This window comes from Nomascus leucogenys, chromosome 18, assembly GCF_006542625.1.
Source record: "Nomascus leucogenys isolate Asia chromosome 18, Asia_NLE_v1, whole genome shotgun sequence".
NCBI classification, from domain to species: Eukaryota; Metazoa; Chordata; class Mammalia; order Primates; family Hylobatidae; genus Nomascus; species Nomascus leucogenys.
This window is the reverse complement of record NC_044398.1, coordinates 71084366-71100472: the sequence shown is the minus strand read 5'-3', so window position 1 is coordinate 71100472 and position 16107 is coordinate 71084366. Positions and strand designations below refer to the sequence as shown.

Here is a 16107-nt window from a genome sequence, read left to right as displayed (position 1 = left end):
GAATAGGTGCATGGGCAAAGTGTGGAGGAAACCAGGCACAGGCTTCCAAGAATCCTTTCCCAGTGGAGTCACACAGGACACACTCTATTCCTTTAGCAACAAATTGTGACAACATATGTGAAATGTCTATCAGGGAAGCTCATTAGAGACTCAATGTTGAAGGTTTTTACTGGGTACTGTTCATAAAGGCACCCTCTATCTAGCATGTACCAAAATTCCAGACTCCCAGAAGTAGAGCAGGTATTCATCATAAAGCACATTGTTTTCTCAAATACTTGAGGCACAGTGAGCCATTCTTACCCGGTCGTGGTGGGCACCCTCCTGAAATCCCAGACTGTAACCAAGAGCCAATCTTGCAAGCAGAACTTTCTAAGGGTAGCAGTCTCAGGCCAGCTATGTTCACCTGTGTTTTGTACACCTTGCCTCCTGCCACTCCCCACCTCTCTTTCCCTTTAGAGTATTATTGCCCTTTTCCCTTCATCTTAAACTCTCCTTCTGCTTCACAGACAATTCAGTCCTGAAGTCATTATGTTGGGCAGAGGTAGGTTTTCTCACTTAGTGTGGAATTAGGTTTCCTAGAGTGGAATTTCAGAGCCTGAGCAGGTTGAGGAAGTAGTTTAAGTGTGAGGACATACAAATTAGGTGATAAGGATTTTAGAGGAGACAGAAATCAGAGTCCAAGCTGTTGGGGGAGGGGATGGTAGTGGAGATGGAGATTGGTTACATACAGGGGGATTGATAAATATATTGATAGTAATGGGAGCCATGCTTCTTACTGTTAGGAAGAGGGAGCTCAAGGAAAAGATGATTACCTTTATGCATGTTTGAATGATACTGTTTTACTTGTTACAAAGAGCATATATTCTGTTGTAATTTGAAAAATGATCATATGGAAAAATATTTTCAGAAAAATGGCAATTTCAGTGGAAAAATATGAAAAAAAAATTTTCGATGAAATATTGAAGTTCAGAAATGACAGAACAGCATAGTGGTCTGGGGAAAGAATGTCAAAGTTCAGGGCCGGATATGGTGGTTCACACCTGTAATCCCAGTACTTTGGGAGGCGAAGGTGAGAGGATTGCTTGAGGCCAGGAGTTCCAAACCAGCCTGGGCAACATAGCAATACTTCATCTCTACAAAAAAATACCAAAACTTAGCCAGGTGTGGTAACATGCAATTGTAGTCCTAGCTATTTGGGAGGCTGAGGCAAGAGGATCCCTTAAGCCCAGGAGTTTGAGGCTATAGTGAACTATGATTTTGCCATTGCACTCCAGCCTGGGTGACAGAGGAAGACCCTATCTCTAAAAGTAAATTTAAAAAAAAATTAATGTTAAAGTTCAAATGCAGCTCAGCCAAATATTAGCTGTGTGACCTTGGGCAAATTACTCTTCTATTAATCTTATAATCAGGAGATGCATTTAATAATAATCACCACTCCTGGGACTACCACTTATTACACTTCTTATTACTACCTATTACAATGAGTAGTAGGCTTTTTTTTTTTTTTTTTTTTTTGAGATGGAGTCTTGCTTGCTTTGTCACCCAGGTTGGAGTATAGAGTGATCTCAGCTCACTGCAACCTCCGTCCCCTGAGTTCAAGCAATTTTCCCACCTCAGCCTCCTGAGTAGCTGGGATTACAGGCATGCGCTACCACGCCTGGCTAATTTTTTTGTATTTTTAGTAGGGACGGGGTTTCACCATGTTGACCAGGCTGATCTTGAATCCCTGACCTCAAATGGTCCGGCCTCCTTGGCCTCCCAAAGTGCTGGGATTACAGGCATGAGCCACCATGCCCAGCCTGGCTTTTTATATTAGCTGTTATTGATATTGATCCAAGTCAGATAACTCATTACTGTTAGTCTGGATATTTAAACCTAAGGCTAAATTGCAATGTATATAAATGTATTGTGATAAATGTCACCCAGGCTGGAGTGCAGTGGCGCGATCTCAGCTCACTGTAACCTCTGCCTCCTGGGTTCAAGCGATTCTCCTGCCTCAGCCTCTGGGATTACAGGCATACGCCACTAGGCCTGGCTCATTTTTTAGTTTGTTTTTGTTTTTGTTTTTGTTTTGAGACGGAGTCTCGCTCTTGTCACCCAGGCTGGAGTGCAGTGGTGTGATCTCGGCTCACTGCAACCTCTGCCTCCCAGGTTGAAGTGATTCTTCTACCTCAGCCTCCCGAGTAGCTGGGATTACAGGCACATGCCACCACGCCCAGCTAATTTTTGTATTTTTAGTGGTGACGGGGTTTCACCATGTTGGCCAGAATGGTCTCAATCTCGTAACCTCATGATCCTTGGCCTCCCAAAGTCCTGGAATAACAGGCATGAGCCACCGCGCCTAGCCTAATTTTTGTATTTTTAGTAGAGACAGGGTTTAGCCATGTTGGCCAGGCTGGTCTCGAACTCCTAACCTCAGGTGATCCGCCCATCTCGGCCTCCCAGAGTACTAGGATTATAGGCATGAGCCACTGCGCCTGCCTGCTTCTCATTGTTGTACTATATGTAATGTCTAGAAGACAAAGGGCCATGTATATCTTCAAATCAGATACTTTATACTGCTAAAATGATTTCCAAAATGCTTATAATTACTTGTACTAATGTCAATGAATGAAAGTATCAGTTTATGCCTTTCCAGCATTGTGCATTGTTATCTTTTTAAAAAACTGACAATTTTATAGGCCAAAAATTTATAATTTGATATTTAAACTAGCATTATTTTAATCAGTAATGAATTTAGAAATAATTCTGGTTAAATTAGTGTAGATGCTAATAACAGCCAACAGATTAAGACAGATTCAAATAGTTAATATTCGCTAGACACTTACAATGTACTAGGCATTGTAATTAGCACCTTTTATATACAAACTCATTTAATGTTAATAATATACTCACCAGGATAATGATGGTTTACAGTTATAAAATATCAGAAATGTCATTTGTCTTAGTTTGTGAGAGTACTTGTTAATTATTTGTATTGATATTTAAGTGGCTTTATTTAAATACACATAAATGTTAAGTTGAACATAGTCTCTTTTCTTTTAAGACAGGATCTCACTCTGTCACCCAGGCTGGAGTGCAATGAAGTGATCATGGCTCACTGCATCCTCGAACTCCTGGGCTCAAGCAATCCTCCTGCCTCAGTCCCACCACCATACCCAGCTTATTTTTATTTTATTTTTTTGTAGAGATAGGGTCTCGCTACGTTGCCTGGGATGCTTTCCAACTCCTGGTCTCAGGCAGTCTTCTCACCTCCGCCTCCCAAAGCGCTAGGATTACAGGCATGAGCCACTGCACCCAGCCCATACTCATTTTTTATTTCTGTTCATCTTTAAGAAACATTTCAAGGAATTTTTTTAATCCTGTAATTTATGCTTTTGTCCATTAAGATGTCCTCAGCTACATTTATCAGAATTTAACTTTTTTCATACAACTTTCAGTCTCTAAATACCTTTAAAAGTTTGCATGTAATTGTTACTACTGTTGATATTTTAAGCATTTACACAAGATGTCTAAAAATCTATAAATACATTAGGATGTGTGGTAGAAGATGTAGACATTCCTTGTGATTTTTGTGCTATAAGTAATCTTGGTTAAATAAGAAATTTTTAAATGTTAAATTACTTGTTAATTTCTTTCTCCCCCTTTTATTTTTAAGAGTTTTGGGACTGGAATTAAATAAAGACAGAGATGTTGAAAGAATCCACGGCGGTGGAATTAACACCCTTGACATTGAACCTGTTGAAGGGAGATAGTAAGTTTATTATACTTGTATAATCATTTTTCTTTCTAAGTGAAATGCAGTAAAACCTGCTTTTTCAGATTAATGATGTAGAAGTTTCATTAAAATTAATGAAAATCCTAAATTGTAGCATTTTTGAATCTGGCATTATTAATTTCAAATAAATACAAAACATCAAACCTACCAAATGTTGTCAAATAAACATTTCCAAGCTACTTTAATATAAATATTTACTTATTGTTAAATTAAGAAACATTGAACTTCTTTTGGATGCAGAGGGCTTTTAGGTGCTAGAGTGTGTCTTTAGGTGCTATTTTAAAACATAGTTGCTACTCTCAAAAAAGTCTAATGGTAAAATAAATATAAAAAGTGGAAGACCCTTTTGAAGAATTAGATTAGAAACAAATAAGAATTATATTTGAGTTCTTCCTGGCTTTACCACTTACCAGCTTTGTGACCTTGAACAATTTACCTAACCTTTCGAATTATCAGTTGCCTTAGCTATACAATGGGAACAATAGTACCTACCTAACAATTTTGTTTTGAGGATTAATTGAGATAATATGCACAACATGATTAGCGTTAAGACCTGGCACATCATAAACGGTTGCCACCACTGCTGCCACTATTAATCAAAAGCAGTATTACATATACTTTTACTCCTTTCAGCCCAGTCTGTACACAGCAGCCAAAATGCTTTGAAAAATGCAATTCTGAACATATTCTTCTACTTGCAATTCGTCATAACACTGCATTACTCTTAAAAGACCATACAAAACCTTTCATGTGGCCTACAATTAGGCCACATATAGCATTAACTAAAGGAAGCAGTTTGTATTATGGTATGTTTCATGTGGCCTATAATTAGGCCACATATAGCATTAACTAAAGGAAACAGTTTGTGGTGTTATGGTATGTTTAGCATTTGCCCCAGAATTTTTATTTTATACCAAAATGTTATTATTAATACATTAAGTCAAGTCAGAACAGATTTGATAAACTTCTACTTTTTACTTCCAGCTTCCACCATGGTCTCATCTACTAGTATATGAGAAACATCTTACTTTAGTGTGTGGTTAAATCTAAAAGATGACGAGTAATAATTCTTTTCTTTTTCCTGACCTTTTCCAGGCTCAGTATAACACCTTCTTTTCAAGGACAGCGGGGGGGACACTCACTTATGAAACATGCAGACATGAGCAGCAGGAGATAGCTGACTTTTGGGTTTGGATGCTGGTCAGGAAAGTATTCAATACTGTTACTCCAGCCAGCCACTTGGTGTAGTAATCAGTTGTGTGGCCTGTGATGTATAAGAAGCCAGTAGACTACCAGTTGGCAGGGTTGGTGAGAAATGTGGGAAGTTACAAATTATATGTGCATGAAATATATTTGAGAAATGCAGATGAGGCATCTTTTAGTACAGCACATAGGGAAAAGTCTGAAGACTCTTGCTACAGTGGTTTTCCACTTTATTGCACGGTAAAAGTCTACAACTATTTCATTGTTTGCTAAGACTTGTATTTTGCATTAACCTCTTTTGATAGCAACAAGAGATATAAAAATGGAAGTGTACATTCTGTGGAAAACTAAAAAAATGATGTGTATATAACTTGTTCAAAATACCTGTTAATATTTACCATCCACCATGAGAGCTGTAAAGATGTCACTGGAAATCAGATTGGAAACCAGATAGAATACACAAATCTGGCAGAGATTTCAAAGTAAGGTGTTATTTTACAAAAAGTACCTGAAAATTACAGTTTAACAGGTGCAACTGCAGAGGGTGCATTTGCGTATCACTCTGTGAAGCTTGAATTTTCTTTTATACCTTTTAAATTCTTCTAAGTTAATTTCATTCATCTTTAATACTAAGTTTTCTTGTCTATATAAAAACATGAAACCATATCTCTTCATATTCTATCAGCAAAAAGTATCTCATAGTTAAACAGTGTCAGTGCCATCAGATACTTCAAATAGAAAGTTAATGGAATCAGAGAAAAGCTTTTGGAAGCCATTTTAACATAGTCAAAACATCTGACATTATATATTGTAAATACCGTATCAATTAAGATTAAAAGTTCAACTTTTAACATAATTTTGTTTTATATTGATAATACATCTGTATGGCAAGAAAAGCAATGTTTCGTGAAGACTAATTACGAAGCAAAAGTGTTTTGGGAATTGGTTGTAGTATACATGTAACTCACAACTGTGTCCAAACATTTTATCAATCTAAATAAAAGTTGTAGTTGTTAAAATTTACAAATATTTCTCTATGTACACAATTAGAGTAACTTAACTACAAAATGTTTGTAATAAAGCTAATGTGGAATATTTTTAAAAATAACTAAGTAGGGCATTATTAGCAGTCTTTCTTTACTGCCCATCAATTGGATTTTTGAGCCTTCAAATAACTACTTTTAAATTAACCCTATTTTACAAATTGGTATTGAGTTTATCTTAAAAACGTCTATAAATCAGTACATGCTACTAGTTCATGAACTATTTGTGACTGGGTCACAAGATAAGGATCTTGTGCTAAAACATAAATCTACTACATCATTACGCACACCATTTAAAGGAGCTAAGATATGTCTGTAACAAGACTTTCTCAGTGAATAAAGGCGTATGTTTGTTTCTGTCACGTGCTCCTTATCTTGGAGAGTTAAATAGCACTGGCTCTACATTTAATTGCATTTTGTTCAAAATCAGGTGAAAATCTTTCAATCAAAATACTCAGTGAATGTAGTGCCAAAAACTGTAGCTTGGGTGCCATTCTTGAAAGATGACAGGCCGGGCGCAGTGGCTCACACCTGTAATCCTAGCACTTTGGGAGGCCGAGCCGGGCGGATTACCTAAGGTCAGGAGTTCAAGACCAGCCTGGCCAACGTGGTAAAACCCCATCTCTACTAAAAATAGAAAAAATTAGCCAGGTGCAGTGGCGTGTGCCCATAATCCCAGCTACTCTGGAGGCTGAGGCAGGAGAATCGCTTGAACCCGGGAGGCAGAGGTTGCAGTGAGCCGAGATCATGCCACTGTACTCCAGTCTGGGCTACAGAGCGAGACTTCTTCTCAAAAAAAAAAAAAAAGAAAAAGAAAAAAAAAAGATGACGATGTCAATGCAGTTTTTAACGTTCCTTTAGTTCTCCATTAAAACACATAAAGAGACTAAAAATGGCAAATAGAAAAAACCAGATTAACACTTACAACCAAACTAGGTCATGAAGTAACCCTACAAACCCCAAACTGTGAATAAGTGGGAACAAACCACTGAAAACTAAAAGATCTGTGCACTACCAGCCTTTTTGCTAGAGGAGGCAGTAAAAAGCGATAAGGCACCTGATATACCTGGATAAGTCCAAATTAACCAACAGGTTGGTTGAAAGCTTAGCAAGCAAATTTGACTACAGCAGCTCAAACTGGGAGAAGATGGCATACTCTAATTGTAGGTATGTTTGAGTGGTCCATGGTAAGACCAGAAGGAGCTATAGCAGTCTGGACTCTAATATCTTTCCAAAGAACTAACCAGTCAAAGTGCGCCTCCAGTACAGAACTATATACTGAGGAAAACTGCTGGAAATAGAATCCAAATTGAGCAGTACAGAGACAATAGAAACAAAGGAAAAAGATGTCCCGGATAAAATTGGGAAGGTGAACAGAAACAGGAAATCTCTGAAAGTAAGCTTCCATATTTTGAAATCTTACCCCCCAAAAAAAATTTTTAAGGGAAGAAGAGGATGTTTTAATATATAAAATTTAAACATTATTGTAAGTCAAGCCTCCATTCTAAAAGGTTAAGAAAATTAATTTTACATAAAAATGAACAAAAGAATAGGATTAAGGTCAAAGTTCCTACAAAATCATTATAAAAACAAAGAGAATAAGAAGTGGACTAAAGCTGCTACAGAGAGTGAAGTCACACCGGAAAGAAGTGTCTATAAAACAGATGAGAACTCTAACCTAATATTTCAAAACTAGGTAAAAGTTGTTTTATAAACATATAATAAATGAGAGAATAATGTTATTAGAAAACCTCAGAAATGAGATGCTCAAACTAAAAAAATTAGAAACAAAAATATTTCAGAAAGGAAGACTGACTAAAACATAAAGAACACAAATAAATGGAAGAGGTAATGCCTTAGAAATAGAAACTAGAAAGGAGGAAAATTTTAAAAACTAAAAAGAAATGAACAGAGGAAAATAATTCAAGAGGTGTATATCTAGAATATAGGCAAAGAAGATCCAGCATAACATATAATAGAAGTTCCCAAAGAAGAAACCAAGGCAAAAGAGCAGAATAAATATTAAAACAATAATTCAAGAAAGCTTTTCTAGGATAAAGGGGGGGGGAGGGGAATTATATTGTCACTAGACTTTGACTTTGGGCTTTCTGGCCAAAGAAATGAAGCATCTTATCCAAGATGCTCAAGGAAATAAAATGTGAATCAAGGATTTTATATCCAGCCAAACTGATTTCAGATACAAAAAGGACAGATAAATTGTCAAAAACACAAGAATTCAGAGACTGTTGTTCTCATTAGCCGTTCCTTAGGAATCAACCAGAGAACGAAATCATTCAACCAGAATGATGAGAGAGACAGCAACTTAAGGATTGATGATGAGCAATAATATTAGCAGATAACAACACTTTATATAGATGTATAAATTGATGGATCTAGATATTGGTTTGTCTGCTAATATCACAATAAAGAGCAATGGCAAATAGAAATTATTTTAAATTATAGCACATGAATGCAGTCATCAAAGTCCAGGCTGGAAATTACAGGACAAATGATCTGGTTTTTGCAACAAATAAATTACAAGAGAGGGGAAAAGTTCAGGAGGGAGGAAGAAAGGTAGAGGAGACTTACAGCTTAAAGTTAAAAGACATTAAATTTTTTTTTAAAAGAAAAGCTAATATTCATGTGTACACTCTAAGGTGATGAATTATGAACTGTACAGAAGAGAAAGACAGTGACTACGATAAAATCATGATAATGAGTTACTTTGAGGTGAAAAGGAAAGTGATGATCTAGAGAGATTGCATTGTTTGGACCTCTGAAGAATTTTTGATGTTGCCTCTATTTTTAATTGGGTTAAATGCATATTTGTAATTGGGATAAATGTATATTTTGTAATGGAATAACATTCACAATGTCTAAGATTTTATAATATTTAAATTTGGTGTAACATCCAAAAGAGACATAAAATAGAGAATTTGTTCGAGGAGAATTTTATCTTGTAAAAAAAGAAGTATACTAAAGAAAGGTACTTTGAATTAAGGTAAAAACAAGGAAAATAATCTGAAATATTTGCACATTTCAAGAATATCCTCCATTTTGGAGAATTTTCTCTGAACTTGCCATATACCTCATCATCTATTGTTATTTCCTAAATTAAACATATTGTGGCTTTTAGGGAAGTCAGTTAAAGGTGGCAACAACTCCAGATTTAAAGATGATTTTTAGACAATTTTATGCCAAAAAAAAACTAATAAGATCATATTGAAAAATCCCATTTAAAAAAACACAGTCACAGTCTTAGAGACAAATATGGTTAAGAAACTGATTAAAGTATATGAGGTACCAAGAATGATTTTACAAATTACAAAGTTCAATCAATGTATATAGCTTTAGTATATATGCTTGTTACTTTTACTTTTTAGAAATATTTTTGCAAAGCTTTTGTATGGAATAATTTTGTAGGTTCTACCAATATAATAGACCAGCTTGAGAGTGAGTCAATAATTATTTCCAAAAAAAGATATTGCTAATTTTTTAGCACCCTCTTTTACTCCCAAAAGTAAGGCTTCCAGTGGTTTGGCTCCTGCCTCTCATCTCTCACCACTCTTTCCCTTCCACACTGCTCCAGCAACAAATCCCTTCTTTTGGTTCCTAGAATGGGCTTGGATTGTTACTTTCACACCTGTCTGGCTAACTTTGAATCATCCTTCACATACCAGCTTAAATATTGCAATCAGGGAAACTGTTCCTGAATTTCCAAACTAGAATAAAAATAAGTTATTGTCACAGTGATCCCAATCATAACTAATAATTTGTGTGATTATGCATACTACTTGTTTTCCCTATTGGATGTAAGCTCTGCGAAGACAGGAACCATGCCTGCCTTGTTCACAGTTGTTTTAGCAGAGTGTCTAACATTGTAGGAACTTAAAGTTGAATGAATTGAGTGAATGCATTCACAAGAGAAGGAAGGAATCTAACATTTATTGAGCCCCTATTTTTTGCCAGGTGCTATAAAAAGAATTTCGCACTTTTATTATCAACACTGTGATTCAGGTAAAAATGTCCCCCTCCTTTATAAATGTTGAGTCTTAGACAGGTGGTATAACTTGCCCAGAGCCAAATAGCAAGTGTCAGTAATAGTTGGTTTGTCTAGTTCCTTCTTTATTTAGCATAGTCATAATTAGGACATTTAAAATAACTTTGTAATATTTTACTTTCTTAAGAAATCTCTTTTGCCATCTTGTTTCTATCACCCTTTCTTTTCGAAGTTACGGAAGTAAACTTGAAATGATCGCAGAATGAATTTTTTTATATTCATTCTTGTATTAAATATTAAGAAATTTTAGCTTATAAAGTCTATGTTATTGAGAATTAACTTATTACAAATTAATGTATCTTTAATACATTTGAGTGTTTGTAAATCAGTTTTTAGAAATTTGCAATCATAAATAAATGGACTAAAAAAAAATGATAAATTAATGTGAACTTTTTTATTACCAGCATGTTATCAGGTGGTTCAGATGGTGTGATTGTACTTTATGACCTTGAGAACTCCAGCAGACAATCTTATTACACATGTAAAGCAGTGTGTTCCATTGGCAGGTATGTATTAAAAATGTAAAAATTCATGAATTTGTAAATAGTTGAATATTTTTTGCATCGAATGCAAAACATGAAAATTGCAGTCAAGTGAATGGGTTAAGCGAATGGTTCAGATGACACATTTGCATGGTTGTTCGTTGACACTTTCTTGAAAATAGTAACTGGCACTCAGGTATAGTTTTTTAACATGTGTCTTCCCCAAAGCAACTTTGGTATCAATTTTCATAGGGATTTTATTTTTTAAAAACTTGTGATTATGTCCTTCTTTTTCTATACCTACATAGCACATCTCAGTAACTAATTAGAGTTTTAGTACCACTTAGTGTAAGATTCATTTATAGTCCTTCGGCTAATTATAAACACAAATTAGTTTTCAACTGATACTAATGGAAGAAAAAGGTTTAGATATACTAAACATATTGGTATTCCCTCACCAAACACACACATACACATATACCTACTCACCCCTCTCTTGTCTCTCTACTTACTCAAAGATGCCTAACTTAAAAACATACATCTGTAATACTTGTCTTCTCTGACTGTTCTATACTGGCTTACCAATCTTGTGATAATTTTTTTTAAGTCTCTAATAAAATGTTTTGTGACACTGTAATTTTTCCATTGTGGTCATTTAATCCTTTCTCTTCACCTGTATTCAATCTGATAATGAGCAGACCTTTGAATTAACAGGGAGAATGGGCACTGAGAAAATGCTTTCAAGAGGGAAACCTTTGTAAACATTAACATCAACTGTCTATTACAGCTCTTCCCAAAGCATTAGAATATATGCTATGGAATATTTATGAGGAGATTTGCTATTGTTTGTTGGCTCTGGTGCTTCACATTAGAAATACAGATTTGGGAAAATCAGTTAATCTCAGCTTCACATTATTTTGTTTTAGAAATCAGTATACATGCCCTGTGGGTCTTATACGTTTCTATGAGAATTAAATGAAATACTGTCTTTTTAAAAGCATGTTGAAAACTGAAACCACTGCATAAGTGAAAAGCAATGTACTTACAGGAATACTTAGTACAAAACAAGATATCGCCTCAAATACTCTAGAACTTAGAGACTTAGGCCATTTATACTCTCTTCCCACCCTCAATAACAAAAATAGTCATGTTAATTAATTAAATTCATTTTTATCTTATTTTTATCCTAGCTAACATTTTAATATTAAATTTATTTTGTTACATAGCAAAATAGTATTTTCACCTATTTCACATGCTATATAATATTCCATGAGGGACTTTGATTTGCTTTTTTTTGGTTTGTGACAGAAGTAAATGCCTAATGTGTCAATCTTGTTTTACTATGATTTTATTCTTGGATTCAGACTCTATATTTAAAAGTGTGACTTTGAATTTGAAAATGGACATATAGTATGCATCTTTACAAAATAAGTTATAATAGCATTTTATACATCTGAAGAATTTACAATCTAATTTAAAAATAATTTCAATAAAGACTATTATTAAGTTAATGTGACTTAGACTATTTTCTGATGCTTACTATTAATATACTTAATGTGTTTGTCCTTGAGCACTAAAAAGATTCCTTTCCTCTACCAAAATTCTTATTAAATATAAATGAAAATAACAGAACATATATAGTAACATAAAATATTTTATCCTATTTTAAAATTTAAACTTAAAATATAAGTGAGCTTTTATTTGTTATCACTACATTAAAAATTTGCTTCATTTAAAAGTATCACTGGAAAAATCTCTGTAGAAGTCAATATTCTTAGGAGCAAAAGGAAATCAATCTGCTTATCTTAAGCAGAAATTTATTGGAAGAATATTTAGTATCTCACATAACTGTCAGGAAGATGGGAGAATCAGACTTAGAAAACGAGCAGAAAACAAAAGAAGTCAGGATAGAGAACACAGTCAGGGTCACACCACAGGAACATTAGTTTGGGTCTTGCTATATGTCACCAACACAGACTCTCAACTCCTCAGCTTTGAATAATGGCTAACTCTCCTAGGAAAAGAAAATGTCTAGAGTCCCCTGCTTTCCGTAAGAAGAGGTAGAGCTCTTATTTTCAGTAAAACAAAGGAGATTACCTCCAAATAGGAGTTTGAATGCTCATCAGCCAAGAAAAAAAGGCACATGTCCCCTACAATCCACCCATTTGGCTGTCCAACATGCATATACACCTTTCTTCCCATACTTACTGTTTTTTAAAAAAATGTTCCAGCCTAACCTAATGCAAATCTTCACTATACAGCCAAAAAGGTGATCATCCTCTTCCCCAAAGGGTGATGATCCTAAGTTGATTTAGTTACCACACCTGGCTCCATTTCAAGGTCATGTTCATTTTTCCACTAGTTTAATTTATCCTATATCAGTATTATACAATTTGTGGACTCAATTATATAGTTAACCTATAAAAATAATAAAGGTAAGAGAGGAAAGGGAAAATTAGTTAAAATATATAAATATTTACAGAGAAAAAAAGGAAATATGAGTAGGCACTATAGTTCTTATATTTTTGCAGCTGTTTTGATGCCAGAGCTGGCACTTAAAACTTTCCTTCTTTGTGTTCTCATTCCTTCAGATAGCACCACAACTGTTTTAAGGTCCCAAACCTTCATCTTAAGGAATCCAAAAGCATCATGGTTGTATCTGCATAGGGTTGCAGAAGTCTTCTGTTAACTTTTGTTTTCTATGGGAAATTTCAAACATATACAAGATTGGAGAATTGTATAACGACCTGTGTGTATCAATCACCTACCTTCACCAACCATCATAACCAATCTTGTTTCATTTCTACCTCCCACCCATCCACCCTCACAATTATGTTGAAGCAAATCTCGAACAACCTATCGTTTATTCATAATTATTTATATCTCTAAAAGATAAAGACTTTATGAGCGTAACTACAGTACCACTATCTTAACTACACAAAAATTATCTATATTAAATATCCAGTCTGTGTTCAAATTTCCCTCTTTGTCTCATAAATCTCTCTTAAAAGCCAGTTTGTTTGAATGAAGATTCAGTTAGGTAACACACTATGTTGGTCACTGGTTCAGAGCATATACTACATCCTTCAGGACAGCATACCACCCTCACAAGGTGGTGTATTGTAGCTGACGTCATAGAGTCTTCAACATGTTATCTTTTTATGGATGGTGGGTTACATAAGATGTGAGTCTCATGGGCCTACACCAGTTGCATTCTTCGGTCATAGAATAAGTTCCTTGATAAGAAGCAATATTATATGGAATACCATGGAGGTGTGTGAGGCATTCAATAATTCTAAGAATAGTAATGCTAATAGAATGAGACTTTGGGAAAGCAAATCCAAAACCAAAACAGCTGTCTCTTCCAGTAAGACCAAATCACTCTTCCAAGATGATAGAAGTCCAGTGTAGTTGGCTGATCCCTCCAGGCTGTGTATAGTACAAAAACAGAGAACCTTTCACATTATGACCCTTAGTAGGAGGCATGCTTCTACATCACACAATGGGAGCCTGAATCTAGAGATGCCTGGACATTCTCGCCGCCTTCTACACAGCTAGGACACAGGCATGTGATCTCAGTTTGGCCGTTCATATCATCCTACCTGAGACTACTACTTGTTCTTAATATAGTACCAGTTTTGAAACTCACATAAGTCAGTTAATGTAAATTTTGATTGCTGTTTTGCAGAGATCATCCTGATGTTCACAGATACAGTGTGGAGACTGTACAGTGGTATCCTCATGACACTGGCATGTTCACATCAAGCTCATTTGATAAAACTCTGAAAGTATGGGATACAAATACATTACAAGTAAGTACATGAAAGCATTTGCAGATTGCTTTGTAGGATGAAGGAGAATTTAATCCTAAACCATTTTAGTATGATTATTTGCTGAGATGTCATATATGTTAGATGTGAAAGCAGTACAGTGGTTAAGAAGAGCTAGACTGCTTGAATTCATATCCTGGCTGTGCTGCTGACAGCTGTATGACATTGGGCAGATGTCCAAACCTCTGTGTGTCTTTCTCATCTGTAAATGGGAATAATGATTATAGTATGGTTGTGAGGATTAAATGAGCCAATATATGTAAAGTACCTAGTACAGTACATAGCATATAGTAAATGCTCAAAAACTATTAGCTAATGTTATTATCCCTTTGTGAAAACTACTATGATCTAGTAATCTAAAGTAGAAAATTGGATTTATCTTTGATTGATCTAAAAACTTGAAGGAGAAAGCTGTTAATACTGTAGCTTATTAAAGGCAAGCAATGGATAATAGTTTGTATGACATTTGGTCAAATTTACATTCCAAGTGCTAATCTTTTCTCTGAGCTGTACTCTGATATTTCTCTGCTTTTCTACAGTACCTCTATACTTAAATGTAGTGTCATCCCTTCAAACTTAACATGGTCCAAACTGAACATGATCACATCTCATTAAATTTAGTCATAAAATCTTAGCAATCCTTTCTGCAAACTCTCTCATACCTCTCTGTTCTATTTCCCTTGCGTTTACTGCACATCTAGACTAAAATGCTAAAATCACTGCCTTACCTTCTACATTTTCTACACTAAGTTCTACCCCAGAATTAATCTTATTATAAAGCAGTTTCATCATGTCGCTACCCAAACCCTCTAGGGATTCCCATTGTCTAAACTCAGCCTGGCATTCCAAGTTCTCCATGACTTCAGCTCTTTTTCCTTCAATCCTACGTTCTACCAGTTTTCAACACAAATGCTTTGCTGCAACTAAATTGATCATATTTTGAATCTGTTGTATTCCCTACCTCAAGTCCCTTTCCCTTGCAACTTTTCCCTTCTCCTAAGGTCACATCTTTTTTTACAATTACATTGAGCCAAGACTGCAGATGCCAGAGTTCTAGTTCCATTCTGCCACTTATGAGATTTGTTGCTTTAGATAAGTCATTTAATTTGTTAGCAAAGGTCTCTTCAGCTATAAAATTAAAGTGTCAGACTAGATGGTGTCTAAGGTCCCTTTTAGTTCTATCATGCAGTTTAGTGATTTCAGCTTCTGGAGTACATATTAACCATTATTTTACTTTATAGCACTATTTTCTGTATTCTTATTTCAATACATTCTCATACTACTTTATAATATCATTTTCATACTTGTTTGTCTTATTTGTTGTTCTAGATTGTTACTTCCCCAAAGAAAGTACTATGTCTTATACATTACTAAATTCAGTGCTATGTACAGTAACTGCTGAGTAAATGCTTTAGGGATGACTAACAATGTATGTAACTGGCCACATATTAAAAAGTAATAAAATCATGAAGTGTATTATGATTCTAGTGAGCAAAACAAAACAGTGTTGTGTATATAAATGCAAATTTAAAACCTTCTACTAAATAGATGTGTTTTTTTTACCTTGCTACATTAGAAAAGAATAGTCCTATTATTTCAGATTTATTTTTATAATAAAGTATATTTATTTAAAATACGTGTCATTGAAAATGAGAATATATTTTAACAATTAAATGAATGTCATGTCATATACTACATCCTTCAGGACAGC

At 34.9% G+C, this 16107-nt stretch overlaps 1 protein-coding gene across 5 annotated transcripts in view; it reads left to right on the top strand.

Annotated features, from left to right (window-relative positions):
- The window catches only part of ERCC8 (ERCC excision repair 8, CSA ubiquitin ligase complex subunit), a 71109-nt gene that overhangs the window by 10885 nt on the left and 44117 nt on the right, over nt 1-16107 (top strand). For 3 of the 5 annotated variants that reach the window (XM_030797745.1, XM_030797743.1, XM_030797741.1), the window contains exons 2-4: nt 3659-3754; nt 10489-10590; nt 14255-14378. In XM_030797745.1, the coding sequence (XP_030653605.1) occupies nt 14357-14378 (22 nt within the window). In that variant the 5' untranslated portion in view covers nt 3659-3754; nt 10489-10590; nt 14255-14356. Of the gene's footprint in view, nt 1-517; nt 542-3658; nt 3755-10488; nt 10591-14254; nt 14379-16107 lie in introns of those variants that run through there. The other 2 variants (XM_030797742.1, XM_030797744.1) reach the window with 2 other exon arrangements.